This window comes from Lepeophtheirus salmonis, chromosome 6, assembly GCF_016086655.4.
Source record: "Lepeophtheirus salmonis chromosome 6, UVic_Lsal_1.4, whole genome shotgun sequence".
NCBI lineage: Eukaryota > Metazoa > Arthropoda > Copepoda > Siphonostomatoida > Caligidae > Lepeophtheirus > Lepeophtheirus salmonis.
The window spans coordinates 51,071,729-51,085,743 of NC_052136.2; the positions used below are offsets into that span (position 1 = coordinate 51,071,729).

General features: G+C 29.9%; 1 protein-coding gene across 4 annotated transcripts in view; it reads right to left on the reverse strand.

Moving 5' to 3' along the window:
- Window positions 1–509: 509 nt before the first annotated feature.
- The window catches only part of aru (arouser), a 34,245-nt gene continuing 20,739 nt past the window's right edge, over window positions 510–14,015 (reverse strand). For 3 of the 4 annotated variants that reach the window (XM_071889653.1, XM_040714282.2, XM_071889654.1), the window contains one exon: window positions 510–2,327. In XM_071889653.1, the coding sequence (XP_071745754.1) occupies window positions 700–2,327 (1,628 nt within the window). In that variant the 3' untranslated portion in view covers window positions 510–699. Of the gene's footprint in view, window positions 2,328–2,519; window positions 2,736–14,015 lie in introns of those variants that run through there. The other variant, XM_040714283.2, reaches the window with a different exon arrangement.

Sequence of the window (14,015 nt, forward strand, 5' to 3'; positions counted from 1 at the left end):
GATCATCTAATTTTCCTTTTTTTTTATAACATAGAAATTTTTTTAGAATAAAACTTTAAAAACACATTTTATAGGTTAAAAAATGTCTATGACAATTATTTTATGCAAAATACTAAAAATGTCTTCTTAGTAATTATATTAAGTAAGTGAAAAGGTTTTGCCTCTTTTCATCATTTGATCGAGATGTGCGACCTAAAGATGACCTCGTAGAACAGTGTAAATTTAAATAGGTAATTTTCAACAAGATATGACAACTTTTCCACACTACCTGTAATCAAAATTGGGAAAAAGTTGAAAATTAAACTGCTCTAGTGTACATGTCTACCTTTTTTAGATTTTGAATAGATGATTTTGTAGTTTAAATGAACCCTAAAATATTTAATACTTTCTCCACCCACGATCAATTATATTATGCATTTAGTTCGGAGGGACGGACTTGCGCAGAAAGTGAGGTATGTATATATGTAGCAAAAATGGACGGAGTAGTATTGAAATCTTGGTCAAAGAGGTTCATAGAGAGCAATCTTTATTTAATAACAAATTATAATATATGTATGTATATCATAATATTCGTTGAAGACAAGTATAAATTAATATATTGTATATCTTGATCCTTGGATCATACCTAGCGTTGGGCAAAGTAAGTACGGTCGTTCCTACTGAGAAACCCAAACACAAAGAGTCTTTCTCATGATATTTTTAAAAGTATCTAAAAGCCCCATTGCGACCCCTTCTCTCCTTTTGAATCCAATCTGCTTTCATAGTATTGGTTTGTGGAGGTACATTTGGAGGCTCTGGAGTATCTCTAAATGATTTAGGTGTTATGATTGTATTAGGAACATGTCCGAGTTGCCCTGTGATATTTCGTGTTTTCCACCATTTCTTGGTATCATCAACAACTTCCAAAAACTCTCCTCGTACCACAGTTAATTCTTTTTCATTATTTGCTGATCTGGGATATGTCACTTGAACCATCTTGGCACCACGGGCCATTAAATCCTTGGCAAAGAGATTCTGTTGACTTTGAAACTCTTCTTCAATAAGTCGATAATTTGGAGATGGAGGGGGGTGGTATTCCTCTTCTTCCGGTGGACTTCCACCTTCTTCTTCCTCTCTGTGGGATCGTCTTTTCCCATTTGATCCACTTCGACGACCTCCTCCTAAATCATTTGATATAGTTGTGGTGTATCCATCCATAAATACAGGCTTATAAGGAGATACATAGTCTTTCCATGCGTCGGAGGGGATGAACCAAGCTTCCCCTAAGCTATGCCATAATTCATTTTCCTTTGATGTGAGGCAGTTCAATAGCAAATCCACAGCACCTGGGCTCAGAAGTGGTGAAACAACTTTACCAGGAAGATTAGGCCCATAATGAGACTCATGCGAGGCATCTACAATTAGAGCAAGAGGAGTAAACAAGAAATGCACCAACTCAGGGGCATTTGGATCATGGATATGTGCCTTTAATTTAGCAAGAAGATTAAAGGAAAGTTTAAACTTTTGAAATATGTCAATAAACTCCCTCTCAGGAGGAGCCTTGGCTCTTACGGAAAGCATTCCATCTCCGAGGTCCCTTCTTTTGGATTTACGTGACTTTTGTCTTTTATCCAACTCTCGGCTTGCAGCGGCAGCATTTTGTAGACGAGCAATGAACTTCTCAATGTCATCAAAACACCGATTTAAAATTGCAACATCCTTTTCATATTTGTCTGATGAGGTCGAAGAAGTCTCTGAAAACCTATTGCTAGAAGACTCAACAGTTGCTGCCGCGGCTGCACTCCGAATCTTCGAGGAGCTTTCCTGAAAAGGACTCAAATCTGATATTTTAATTTCATCTTCGTCGTCTTCGATTTCATGTTGTCGTCGTCCATGACGAGGGTGATGGGGAGAGTGATTGGATTTAAAACGATTTTGAACGGGATAATCATTCATAAAGGCCTTTAAATCCTCAACCACATCCCTCGCGCGTACATTGACACATTGAAATATGTGCATCTCCGAAGAGGACATTCCATTCCCGACAATATAAATGAGTATATTATTATATATCTCAGCAGGGTCATTGGATGTGAAGGCCGTGGGCTCACGCACAATATCTGCTGGAAAACACTCCACCACATCCCCGTTTTCATGATCCATGATGTGAATCATACGCCTCTCAAGACGCATCAACATTTTTTGTGTCCATATTCCATTGTTTTTTTCCATGGCAAGGAGTCGGCGCATCCCGTCTGCGGGGTAAAGTAAATCATTATCCTCATCCACTGAGAAGGTGGCCAAATGTTCCAAAATATATGTGGGTGCGTTTGAGGACATGGGATAACCTAGAAAGAGAGACAATTAATTAAATACAACCTTTCAATAAGAAGGAATTGCAAGAAACATAATCAAATGGGATATTGCTAATGAGGAAGACTAAATTATAAATAATTTACATTGGTATTATATAATTCATTTCCTGTTGTAATTACTAATAAGAAATAACATTACAATATATTTTACAATATTATATCTACTTATATTTCTTTATGTGGTATTCGATATGGTTTAAGATTCAATTTAATTAGTCTCTCACTAAGCAGACATGATCGACAACACAGCATTTGGTGAAGTCATGACGTATCTTTTAATTAATTATACCTTACATATTATGCACATATATACTTATAAATATAACTCACTGCTCGTAATGAAGTACATATAATCCCTTCTAATCAACAAGCAAATACTTTATTACTTTTATTATTATGACTTAATAACATGACTTTGCTGCGAAAAGGATTCCACACGCCATGAATTTCTATGCATAGACGACTCTGCATAATTAATTATGTAAGTAAGTGCATTCTTTGTTTTCGTATAATCTTTATTACTCAAATAAAATATAAATGTGAGGAACTAAGATTCAACAAAAAAATCAGTCTTTTTTTTTCTAACTAAAAAACAATTATAAATATTGAAATACAGCATTTCAAAATCTCTATTAAATCCAATTTCTAGAGAATACTTTTTTACCTGCTAGGTTTTTAGAATGTTTTCGAAAAAAATTTAAATGTTTTAGAAAAAAATTTTAAATCAAAAATCCACAGGCTGTTCACAAAAAAAAAATCAAATACTAAATTTAAAAAAAAATCAAATATTACATTTTGCGGAAAAAAATTCAAATATTAACTTTTCTCTAGTAAAAGCGAAAATTTCTACATTTTTTTTTTTTTTTTTGGAGATTTTTGAAATTATTTTCCCAAAAAATTTAACTTTTCAAATTTTTTTCCAAGAAATATTAACTATTATTTGAAATATTAAAGAATCAGAAGAGGCATCAGGAATTTTTACTAGAATCGCATTCGAATCGAGTTTTTTCTTTGGAATCATCCCATAACTATTAACAACTCTAATGATTATTGCTTCCAATAGGTTAATCGAAAAAAATCGCCAAAAAAATGTAAAGACTATCGGTTAAATAAGGATTCTTTATTGTTCCTCACAGTATCACATAGAACAATTCATCAATTATAATTCGTTCTACATGAATCTACACAGATGTTCATCGAATATCCTATGTTACTACTAGTAAAACATTTTAATTAGAAAAATAAATTATGAGCTCTAAAATTGAGTAGGTGTTGTTGTCTGTTGATAATATTCGAAACAAATAAATAGCAACAGCAAATTGATGTGATTGTGGGCTCATACTATATGCATTATAAGTACAATGAAGCCCATGAATGGAGTTTGTTGGTTAAAAAAATACAATGATTTTCTAACATTACAATAAATAATTAAGTAAAATACGTTATTCTGTAAATATAGGAAAACCTTCGAGTTGGCTATAATGGCAGTTTGTCCTCCACAAAAAAAAATGTAACATCATGGTATTGTACATCCACATAGGTAGATATAATAACATGTGCTATCCAAAATGGATTTGTAAATAATAACACATATATATTATAATACATAAGTAGTGGTTCTATTTCAATACTTGTAGATGATGACTCTATTTCGTCTGTATGATCAACAACCTAAATTAAGGTATATAGTTTTGGAAAAATTTAATTTTCTGCGAAATGCTATAGATTTTTGAAAAAAAAATTCAAAAATGTTATATTTGACATTTAGTTTTTGAATTTTTTTGAAAAAAAAACCAATACCCCCTAAAATATAATCCTACGGACGCCCCTACTAATAAGTAAACAACCCTCATGCCCCTTTAAGAGGATAAACTCGTAGATATTGCGTAGTTAGCGATAGAATGATATTCATTATATCCTTAACGGTAGCAAGTTGTAGCGTAGTCAAGTCAATTTGGATAAATATTGATCCAATGGTCTACGTTCCGCCACTTGGTTTATAGTTTTGGCTTGAGTGAATATAAATATTTTCATATTTATTCCAGGATCTTCAATAAGGAAGTTTGTGTATTAGTTTTCAAGAGCAATTAAATATTTATGTAGATAGTGAGGATTTTAAAAGTACCACAAATGTCGTGTGTGACAATAACTTAGGGCTGTACTTAGGAACTTAGACAAACATAACTAGTATAATAGAAAGATTGACAAGGAGACATGACTGAATCCATTGTACAAAAAAATATATTATATGTAATTCGTTTAAAATGCAAAGTACATACATAATATGGATATATAATCATATTTTTTACACATTATCCTTCAAGATGGTAATACATTGCAAAAGGGATAAAAATAAACATTAAATATATATCTCTGTGCAATTTACACATAGTGATTTGAAAGTTCATCATCACATCACCATTTAAATCAAGTCTCCTCTGATTTTCTAACTACACTACATACCAGCATAATAAATTATGAAGGTTCATTAATAGCATTTGTTTATGAATACCTTTATTTAGCTCTAGGTGAAAATATTAGTGTCATTAAAATGCTTTAACGGACAAACTATGACATATAAATAAATGTTTAATGAGGCATAAGAAATTATATAGTATATTTCTTTATCGTGTTATTTGAGGACATGTACAAATGACCGTAAAATGCAGACATTCATAAGTAGGTGCAACAAATAATAATAAAGAAGAAATACTTTGTTTATATATAAAGACAAAAACTGCATGATTACTAGTGAGGGACGATTAAACGGAATCGGAGAATCAGTTGTTTTTTTCTAAAAATCAGCATTATGCATTGGTAAATAATGTTTAATTTGTGATTCTTATTAGTGATGGGTTTCGGTCTGGAAATCCTAGACCGGTCTAATACTGTTATATTTTTGTTCGACCGAACTAATTCTGTCGGTCCTAACTGGTCTCATTTAAAAATTCGGTCTAGATCGGTCCAAAGGAAAGGTATGGTCCTGATCGGTCCTAAGGAAAAATTAGGTTTAGTCCCAAAACTTCGGTCTAGACCGATTTTACAAATAAATTGTTATTAACATGACATCATATGTTTTTTCAAGTACAAGAACGTTATACAAAGTTTAAAGAGAGAGGGTTCGGATTAAGTTTGATCCCCCTAGTCTCTTATATGTATATAGTAGTTTTGCTAGAACTTAGTGAGTAGTAATAACTTTTTTTTTTTTTTGAAAAAAATGAATGACAGTTGATCTAGAAAAAAAAAATGGACTCTCATAATATATGAGCATGAAAAAAATCGGTCCATAAAGTGAGACCGAATCAAAATTGGTCTACAAAGTGAGACCCAAAAAAAATCTGAGACCGCGGTCTGGACCGGAAAATCCGTCTAGAAAAAATTGTTTAAACCGAAAAAAAAAATCAGTGATGGACAGAGTCTCAACACTAATTCTTATGTATTACTATTTATTACAAGTATTTAACTTTTTATTACATTTCTAAATTATGAAGAAAAATATATCTGTCAAGATATAAAAAACAAATATGTGAATTTGTTACTTGAGTCTTAAACATATTTTTGTAAAATAATTTATGATAAAAAATGCTCCAAAACTAAGAAGACACAAATTTAACATGCACCAAAGTGGTGTTATCATATGCGGTCGGTGCAGATATTGTTATTTAAGTAAATTAGTTTTGTAAAGGGTTTTGTTAGTAAAGCTCTTCTTTGAAAAATTTGCATATGGAAAGTTTGTCGTGAGATTACTTGCGCTGGACAGATTTGCTTCGAAAAAAGCTTGCCGGCAGATGAATCAACTTCCTTTATACTACATAGTATTAAAATAATTTATTTCAAAAACTAAAACAAATACAGACTTTAGACAAGAATAAAAGTTTTTCATAATTTTGAGTTACGGGCGTAAAGTTTTGTTTCATTCTGATCAGACCAGATTCCGGGACTCTAGAGGTAAAACTTGACTTCTCATTCATAAGTTGATGTTTTTCATAAAAAAAAGATCTATTCCCCGTATCTCCAAGTTCTTTTTAAGGTATGGGTTGTAGATTCGAAAATTCACCAAAAAAAATTAAAAATCCATTAAAAAGAATTATTGTACAAGCAGAAAAAGGGAGAACGTATATTATTTACGAATTAAACAGGGGAAGAAAGGATGAAGAGGATTAGCAAGTTAGTATTAGTATGTATCTTCATTATTATTATTATCTTCAATAAAAAATGATGTATAGAAGGAGATTTTAGGGTAGAAATTTACCTATTATATATTTAGAATTTCAGTTATTGCTATTTTGAATGTAAATATTATTTACATTTAATAAAGGAAAGCGATTTATTTTATCAATTGTAATTCTTATGAATTTATAGAAAATTATTTAAAATATTAAAGAATCGGAATCGTCTCATCACTAATTATGAAATCATAATATCTGTAATTAAGGGCATAAGCAAAATATATATCCTTTTTCTTCTTTCCTCCACACGAAGCCGGCTTTCTGTTTCACCTAAAGTGGGTTTCTACATCTATCAGGCGTTCATACGTAATTTATTTCCAAAGCTTTCGTATATTATAATCTTCAAACCTCAATAAATTTGAAATTTCATTCTTGAATAGCTATTGATTTTTGATTTTTTTTTCAAATAAAATAATTATATATATATAATCCTGCATCCTTACTAATTATTACTAGTATATTGGTAATAGCATTCATTTACCATGGATTAATGAACCTTATAGAATTTTGTAAAACAAAAAGTACAGCCTTGACTTTACATTGTTATAATTTATGTGTAAATTTGATACAGGCAATCATGAGAGTTTGTGAAGCATGAACGAGAACACCAAAGTGGTTTTACACAGCATACTATCTGCGTACATGCACATTTATACATAAATAAAAATATTTTAAACACTACCATTTAATTCAGGGTCAAATGGTTTTGTGTGAAGGCATGATAATGATGGCCTCAAGTAATGCAAAATGAATTTCTCCGCGACCACGTACAAAACAAATACGAGTCACTTAATAATTACGTAATAAGACAACAAAGTTACGTAATTTCAACTCATTGCTAACAAGTGCTGTGTTGACTTGAATCATTTGAGTCGAGTTGACTCATGTCGATATTAGAACAGACAAAATAAAAAGAGAAAAAATATAGTGCTTGCATTTAATAATTTATGAAATTACTTTCAGTGCGCACACGGATTCCAAAGTGGATTCCAATCATGAAATTGTATATATAGGACTGGACAGTCGTTAAAATTAGCCACTAGTCAACAGGGCTAATAAATATATTCTTCACTACCCTGGGAAAAATTAATTCGCCCAAGATATCTCAAATAATGGATCAATTTTACACTAGTATAGAGGTTCTTTTATTTTAAAATAAGATATGTTATGGTATTACGAAAAGAAAGATATATTTTTTACTTTCAAATAGTGCTAGATACAGACAACTCTACATTAGCCCGACTGGGGTTTTACTAGTCACTGGAAAGCGTGGCTGTCGAGGCCTGGATATATCTCTATGGAGTCTGTCTTACCAGAGATTAGTAGAAGTTCATTAGAAATTATGATTGATTTGAAAATCATCTCGTAGAGACAGCATCGCCACTACCCTTAAAACATTTGATGATGCTTAATGATAAAATCAAAAACGGACTACTCGCAAATTTTAAAGAGTGACGCACTGGTTGAGTCGAATCGAATGAGATAATTGTTCTAATCGAACTGACGTTATTGCTAATAAACACAGTTATTATTATTTAACAATCATGCAGGAATAATGCACAACATGCCTACTTAAAATAATCTTGCCATTAATTGGAAAGGTGGAATGAGTCATGATGAGTAGGATCTGAGGAATAAGGATCTTAGCAAATAACACTCCTACTACTACAAGTATTACATACATGTACAGGAATGCGGGAAGGATCAATAATTAACAGTCCCGTTCTACTTGTGAGGGATTTATTGTTGGGTATATTTTGTTAAATACCTCGGTTTATATGGCATTAAATATACGGAAGGAAGTAAGTTACTTATAAATCAAATGGACAACAAATGTGTAATGAATTATGTACATAGAAGGGGTAGATTGATAGATTCACTTTCCCTCTTCAAATGGATTTTTAACTTGGTTTGACATAATAATTGTTGTAATGGTATTTGAACTATTCTAGGAAAAAAAGAGCTTTGTAGTAACTGATTTTCCAAATCCCTTAGAAAAACATAAGAAGCTCTCTAAGAATAAGAGTGAATTGTACAAATTTGAAGAAGAAAATATAAAAAAATATATTAAAAGAAAGAAAGAATGAATATTGTCAATAAGGACGAAGGAGTTAAAGATCCGGGAGCATTAGTCCATTTCAAAATGACTATTTAACAAGATTTTACCATTATCGGAGAAGCGGTTCTAGTTATATAAGCAGAACCGACAAATTTAAATCCAAAACTGCAATATATTACTTATCGGTCTCGGTTGTTCTTGTGTGCTTATTTTCGTTTGTTGTATTTTTTGGTATATTTATAAACTTTTAATATTCCATCTACATAAAATTATGTAAATCCCAGACCGTTGAACCTGAGCCGGACACAACCTTGCTAATTGACTAGTGGCACCTTATTTATAGTCATGACCTTAGTTGATACTTGAAGAAATATGCAAAACTTCACATAGAAAGAAGAAAGAATTGTTTCAACAGTAAAGATCAAAGCAAAAATTCGAACCAATGATATAAAAACATAGTAAGGCCGAGAATATATCATGTGGCAAAACTTCCAAGATGAGAAAATGTTCGCAGTAAAACTACTTAAAAACCTTTTGCATGATCCCCTCAGTTGAAAACACGCTGGGGTGAATGAAGCCATTAGCTAACAATAAAAAAAATTAGAGCTTTTTCATAGCTACTCTTTCTTGGGGAAAGGTTGAGAAATGTTCCTAATAAAGATTACATCGTGATAACAGAAGTAAAAAAGCTTGGAAACTTTTCATTTTATTTTTTAAACAAATTTCACAAAAGATCGTTATTTTTAAAGGATAAAATGTTTCAAAGTATTTATTGATCATCCTTATAAAATGTTGGTCATAAAATATGAATGTACGTAGTTTCAAAATAAAAGAATTATTACAAGGACAACAAAGGAAAGTATTTACCTTTATGAAAGTGGACTATACAGATTCCATAGGTAATATAAATATTAAAAAAATTAAGGATTACTGTATGTACTACAAAATACAATGATCGAACATCAGTTATTTTGTTATAATGATATCCTAAATATTATAATCCAAGGTTAATTTTTTTTGAAGAAGCAAAAAAAAAAAAAAAAGAAGGTATAATAACAATTTACCTTGCAAAATATTTATAACTAATACCTTCATAGAAATACATGTTTTTTAAAAGTAAAAAAAACCCTTTTTCAGGCACACAACGCCCCTAGCATCTAGGTAGGTATTTAAAACATTCACATATATTTATTTATTCTATCAACTATGTACCCAGGTATGTTACAGGAGAGAATGAATTGCACCATACCTACATAATTAGGATATTAATAATATGATATATTTTGTTTTAAGTACAAAGATTCCTTTTAACAATATTTCAAATATAATTAATATATTAAGGAAGATATTTTTGTGATTTCGAAATTCCATTTGTTGGATTTTTTGACGTATTCTTTAAATACATATTACGTCATACATCACTTTGTTATTAAGTGTATATAATTAATAATATGCTATTGAAAAGTGAAAGAATCAAGGACCATTATTTTTGAACGGTTCTACTTAAATATGCTACATACTAATAATTTATTCTCTATTATTCAAACAAATACATAATTTATATGCTGACCGTCAACATTAAAGAATGATGAATGATTTTTACCGAAATTGAGTATGGATTATATTAAAGTATTCTTCAACTAATTAATTAATTATTAGTGTTAGATTGGTCATGGAACTCTAGAAATCTTTGATAAAAGCGTTATTTTTTTTAAAATATATATATATCTTTAAATATCAACAAAGAGTGTTTTGCCTCACATATTTTTATATCAGACATTTTAATCTTTATAACTTTTTGACAAAATATTTAATTTGTAAAGTTTACATAAAAAAATACATTAATTTACACGAATATCGTTAAATATGTTTATTTCCAAAGAATTATCAACAAAAAATGTACTTATATAGACTATTAATGAACTATGTTCAGACCAAATCCCAACACTAGTAAGTATTAACTGGGCTAAATAATTTACTAAATACACCACAGTTAAGTTAATTAATTAATTGTATAAACATTAATGAACATTCAATGAATATTCTAAGTGGGTGCAGGTTATGAACATAAGTGGATGTTCATTTTGATTACTTTAATTTAATTATGTTACTAATATATTATTATTTATATAAATTTAATGATGATTATATTAGAGCATATGATAACAACTATAATTAGAATTAATTACTCACAATAAACATACATACAATAAAGTAAGAGTGACCATATTATTTACATTTTCGAAAAGAGAAAATGTGGAAATGTTCGAAATGTGGTATGATAAACTTTTAATAAGAGCAAGGGCGTCCGGAAGGGGTGGGCTAGATGACTCTGAGCAAAGGCGAAAATCCAGTGTGGAATGGGCATCTCAAAAAAAGAAATCAAAAATCATCAAGGAACCCTAACAATTTGAAGTATGTTTTGAAGGAGAGAAGAGAGAAAGAATAATGCTCATGACGTTTCATTAGATCAGCTTCAATCAGCTGTGACAAGAGAGGAATGAAAAAAGGATAAAAAAACAAGGGCATTTGCTAGAATTACTCCAATGTCGATCCCCAATTCTACTCTGAGTCCAAAGAGGACTTACAATTATACCTCCGCAACAAATCGCCAGGGTTACGCTCCGTCTTTTATGAGCACACACAAAGGTTCAAACAGGTTTTGAGTATAATTGAATCTATTAAGTAAAGGATGTTCACTACTCAGGACAGTTAAAAAAACAGCGGATGTCCTTTTTTATATCCTTTTCTCCTTACTCTCTTGTCACAGCAGATTATATTTGATCTAATGAAACGTCATGAACATTATTCTTTCTCTCCTCCAAAACACTCATTGAGTTGTTAGGGTTAACATGTTGATTTTCGGGGTTTTTGTTTTTTTAACATGTCCATTCTACACTGGACTTGTATAATTGTTTATTAATGTTTAATCATTCTTGAGGACAGAACACGCCATATGAATAGACATAAGTATTGAGTAATTACACATGAGCGTGCTCATGAAAAATGGAGAATAACACTCAGGATGTCTTTGGGTACTATCTTCTTTATTATGGATGGAAAGTTTGCGTTTTGGTTGACTCTGAGCAATGCCCTTTACTCCTCCTGGTTGTATATTTTATCCTAGGGTAAGTCTTTCACTCTGACATATCAAGATCCTCAAAGATGTACATAAAAATAGGTACGTCTGATAATGTATGACCCTACACAGACAATTTCTCACACCCTCTAAGGCAGTATGTAAGGTGATATCTTACATGTGTGTACATTCTACAGGTAACAACAGTTCATAATAATATGTATGGTATTATAGAAAATAATAATTTGTCCTGTAGTAAATCATTTTTTCAAAAATGATAAATAATATATAAAATCAATTAGTGCCACTATGGAAGACTATGTATGTATTTAATATCAATGTAGGTATGTACCTAGAAAAATTAGGATATACATTCTAGAATGTAACAAGCAAGTGTGTGTACATAATATGTGGTTTTAGCCTCAATCCAAAGCACTATTATATTTTTATCAAATATGTACATTGATAAATACTGGGATTGCAAAATAAGCCGGACTCTAATTTTAATTTATTATACATAATACATATATATAAATAATACTTGTACATAACTATATGAAGTAATAACTTCTTCTTCTTTTTTTTCAAAAAAGAAAAATTCATTTTGAAGTAAAGATGTAAATAGGATTCCTCTTCCAGCACTTTCTCATTCCTCTGTCATATATACCACATAGGTATATGTATATTGGTGTTGAAGCTTGAAAATCGGTCCGAAACCGATTAATTTATGTGGTTCCCTCTAATAATAATTTCTCTCAAGTAATTTTTATTCACAGATATCAGGGGCGTCCGTTGGAGTGTGCTGAAGCCCACATTCCACCAAAAATTAAGGAATTTTTTCTTTAAAAAAAAAATCATTTTATTTTAATTTTTGAGATTTAATTTTTTAAATTTTTTTCCCTAAAAATCTAATATTTGAAATTTAATTTTTGATTTTTTTTTTAATTTAATATTTCTCAAGAGCTGTGGATTTTTGAATTTTTTTTTGAAATAATTTCTTATGTGAAATCAAATTTTTGAATTTTTTTTTCAAAAATTTCACTTTTTCTGAACAGTTGTAGATTATTGAAATTTTTTCTACAAAAAATTAATATAAAAAATTAAATTTTTGAAATTATTTTATTATAGCTGTAGATTTTTAAATTTAATATTTGAAAAAAAAAAAATTGAGATTTTTTCGAAATAATTTAATTTTTTCTTAACAGCTAAAGATTATTGAAAAAATTTCCAAAAAAATTTTATTTGTTTAATTTATAGCTGTGGATTTTTGAATTTTTTTCATAAAAATTTATTTTTGGATTTATATTCAAACAAATTCCAAAAACCAAATCCCTCTCCCCAAAAAAAAAAAAAAAAAATATATATAATCCTTTGGACGAATAATCGGACTCGGAACTGGCATAGCGTTATTTATTACTGGTGTTTAGCTATTTATTACTTTTGTAACACATGTAAAAAAAATTGTCCCCCCCCCACCACAAAAAAAATATTGAGGGATATTTTTTTAATAGAAAATTTAATATTTGAAATTTAATGTAATTTTTCAAATTTTTTCCCAAAAAATTAAATTTTCTGTGAGCAAGTATTTATTTTTGTCAATTTTTTTTTCTAGAATAACTAGGAATGTTTGAAATTTTTTTCCAAAAAAAATTGTTTTTGGTGAATATCTGTCGATTTTGGAAAAAAAAATTCCAAAAATTTAAATTTTTTGTGAGCAGGTGTTTTTTTCTAATTTTTCCTTTTTTAGTGAATAGTTGTGGATTTTTGAAAAAATATTTAATATCGAATTGTGTATTTTAAATTTATTTTCAAAGAATTCAATATTTGAAATTTAATTTTTTCCATTTTTTTTTTTCAAAAAACTTGTAAAACCAATTGTATATATAATCCTTCCTGCACCTGATAGCAAAATTATATTTTTTTTACTATTACTCTTAGCATTAAGGACTTGGAATGGTATCTTAATTTTTATTGGAATCGACCCTTCACTAAAATTTATATCAGATATGATAAATTATTTGGCTAGTAAATTGGGTACGGTTTTTTTTTTAAATTTTATTTGTGGTGGGGGATCCACTAAAAATTATAAGGGTCTTGGACCGCTCCCTGATTTTCGGACCGAACCCCAATACTGATATATGTATATCTATGTACATAATAATATGTAAAGGCTTCCGGAAAAGGGTTGTTGATCACTCGAGCGAGTACCATATTACTTTGTTTATAACTTTATAATTCTTCTTTACATGTATTTCCAAATATACGGAGGAAATATGAATATGTTTATGCATAAA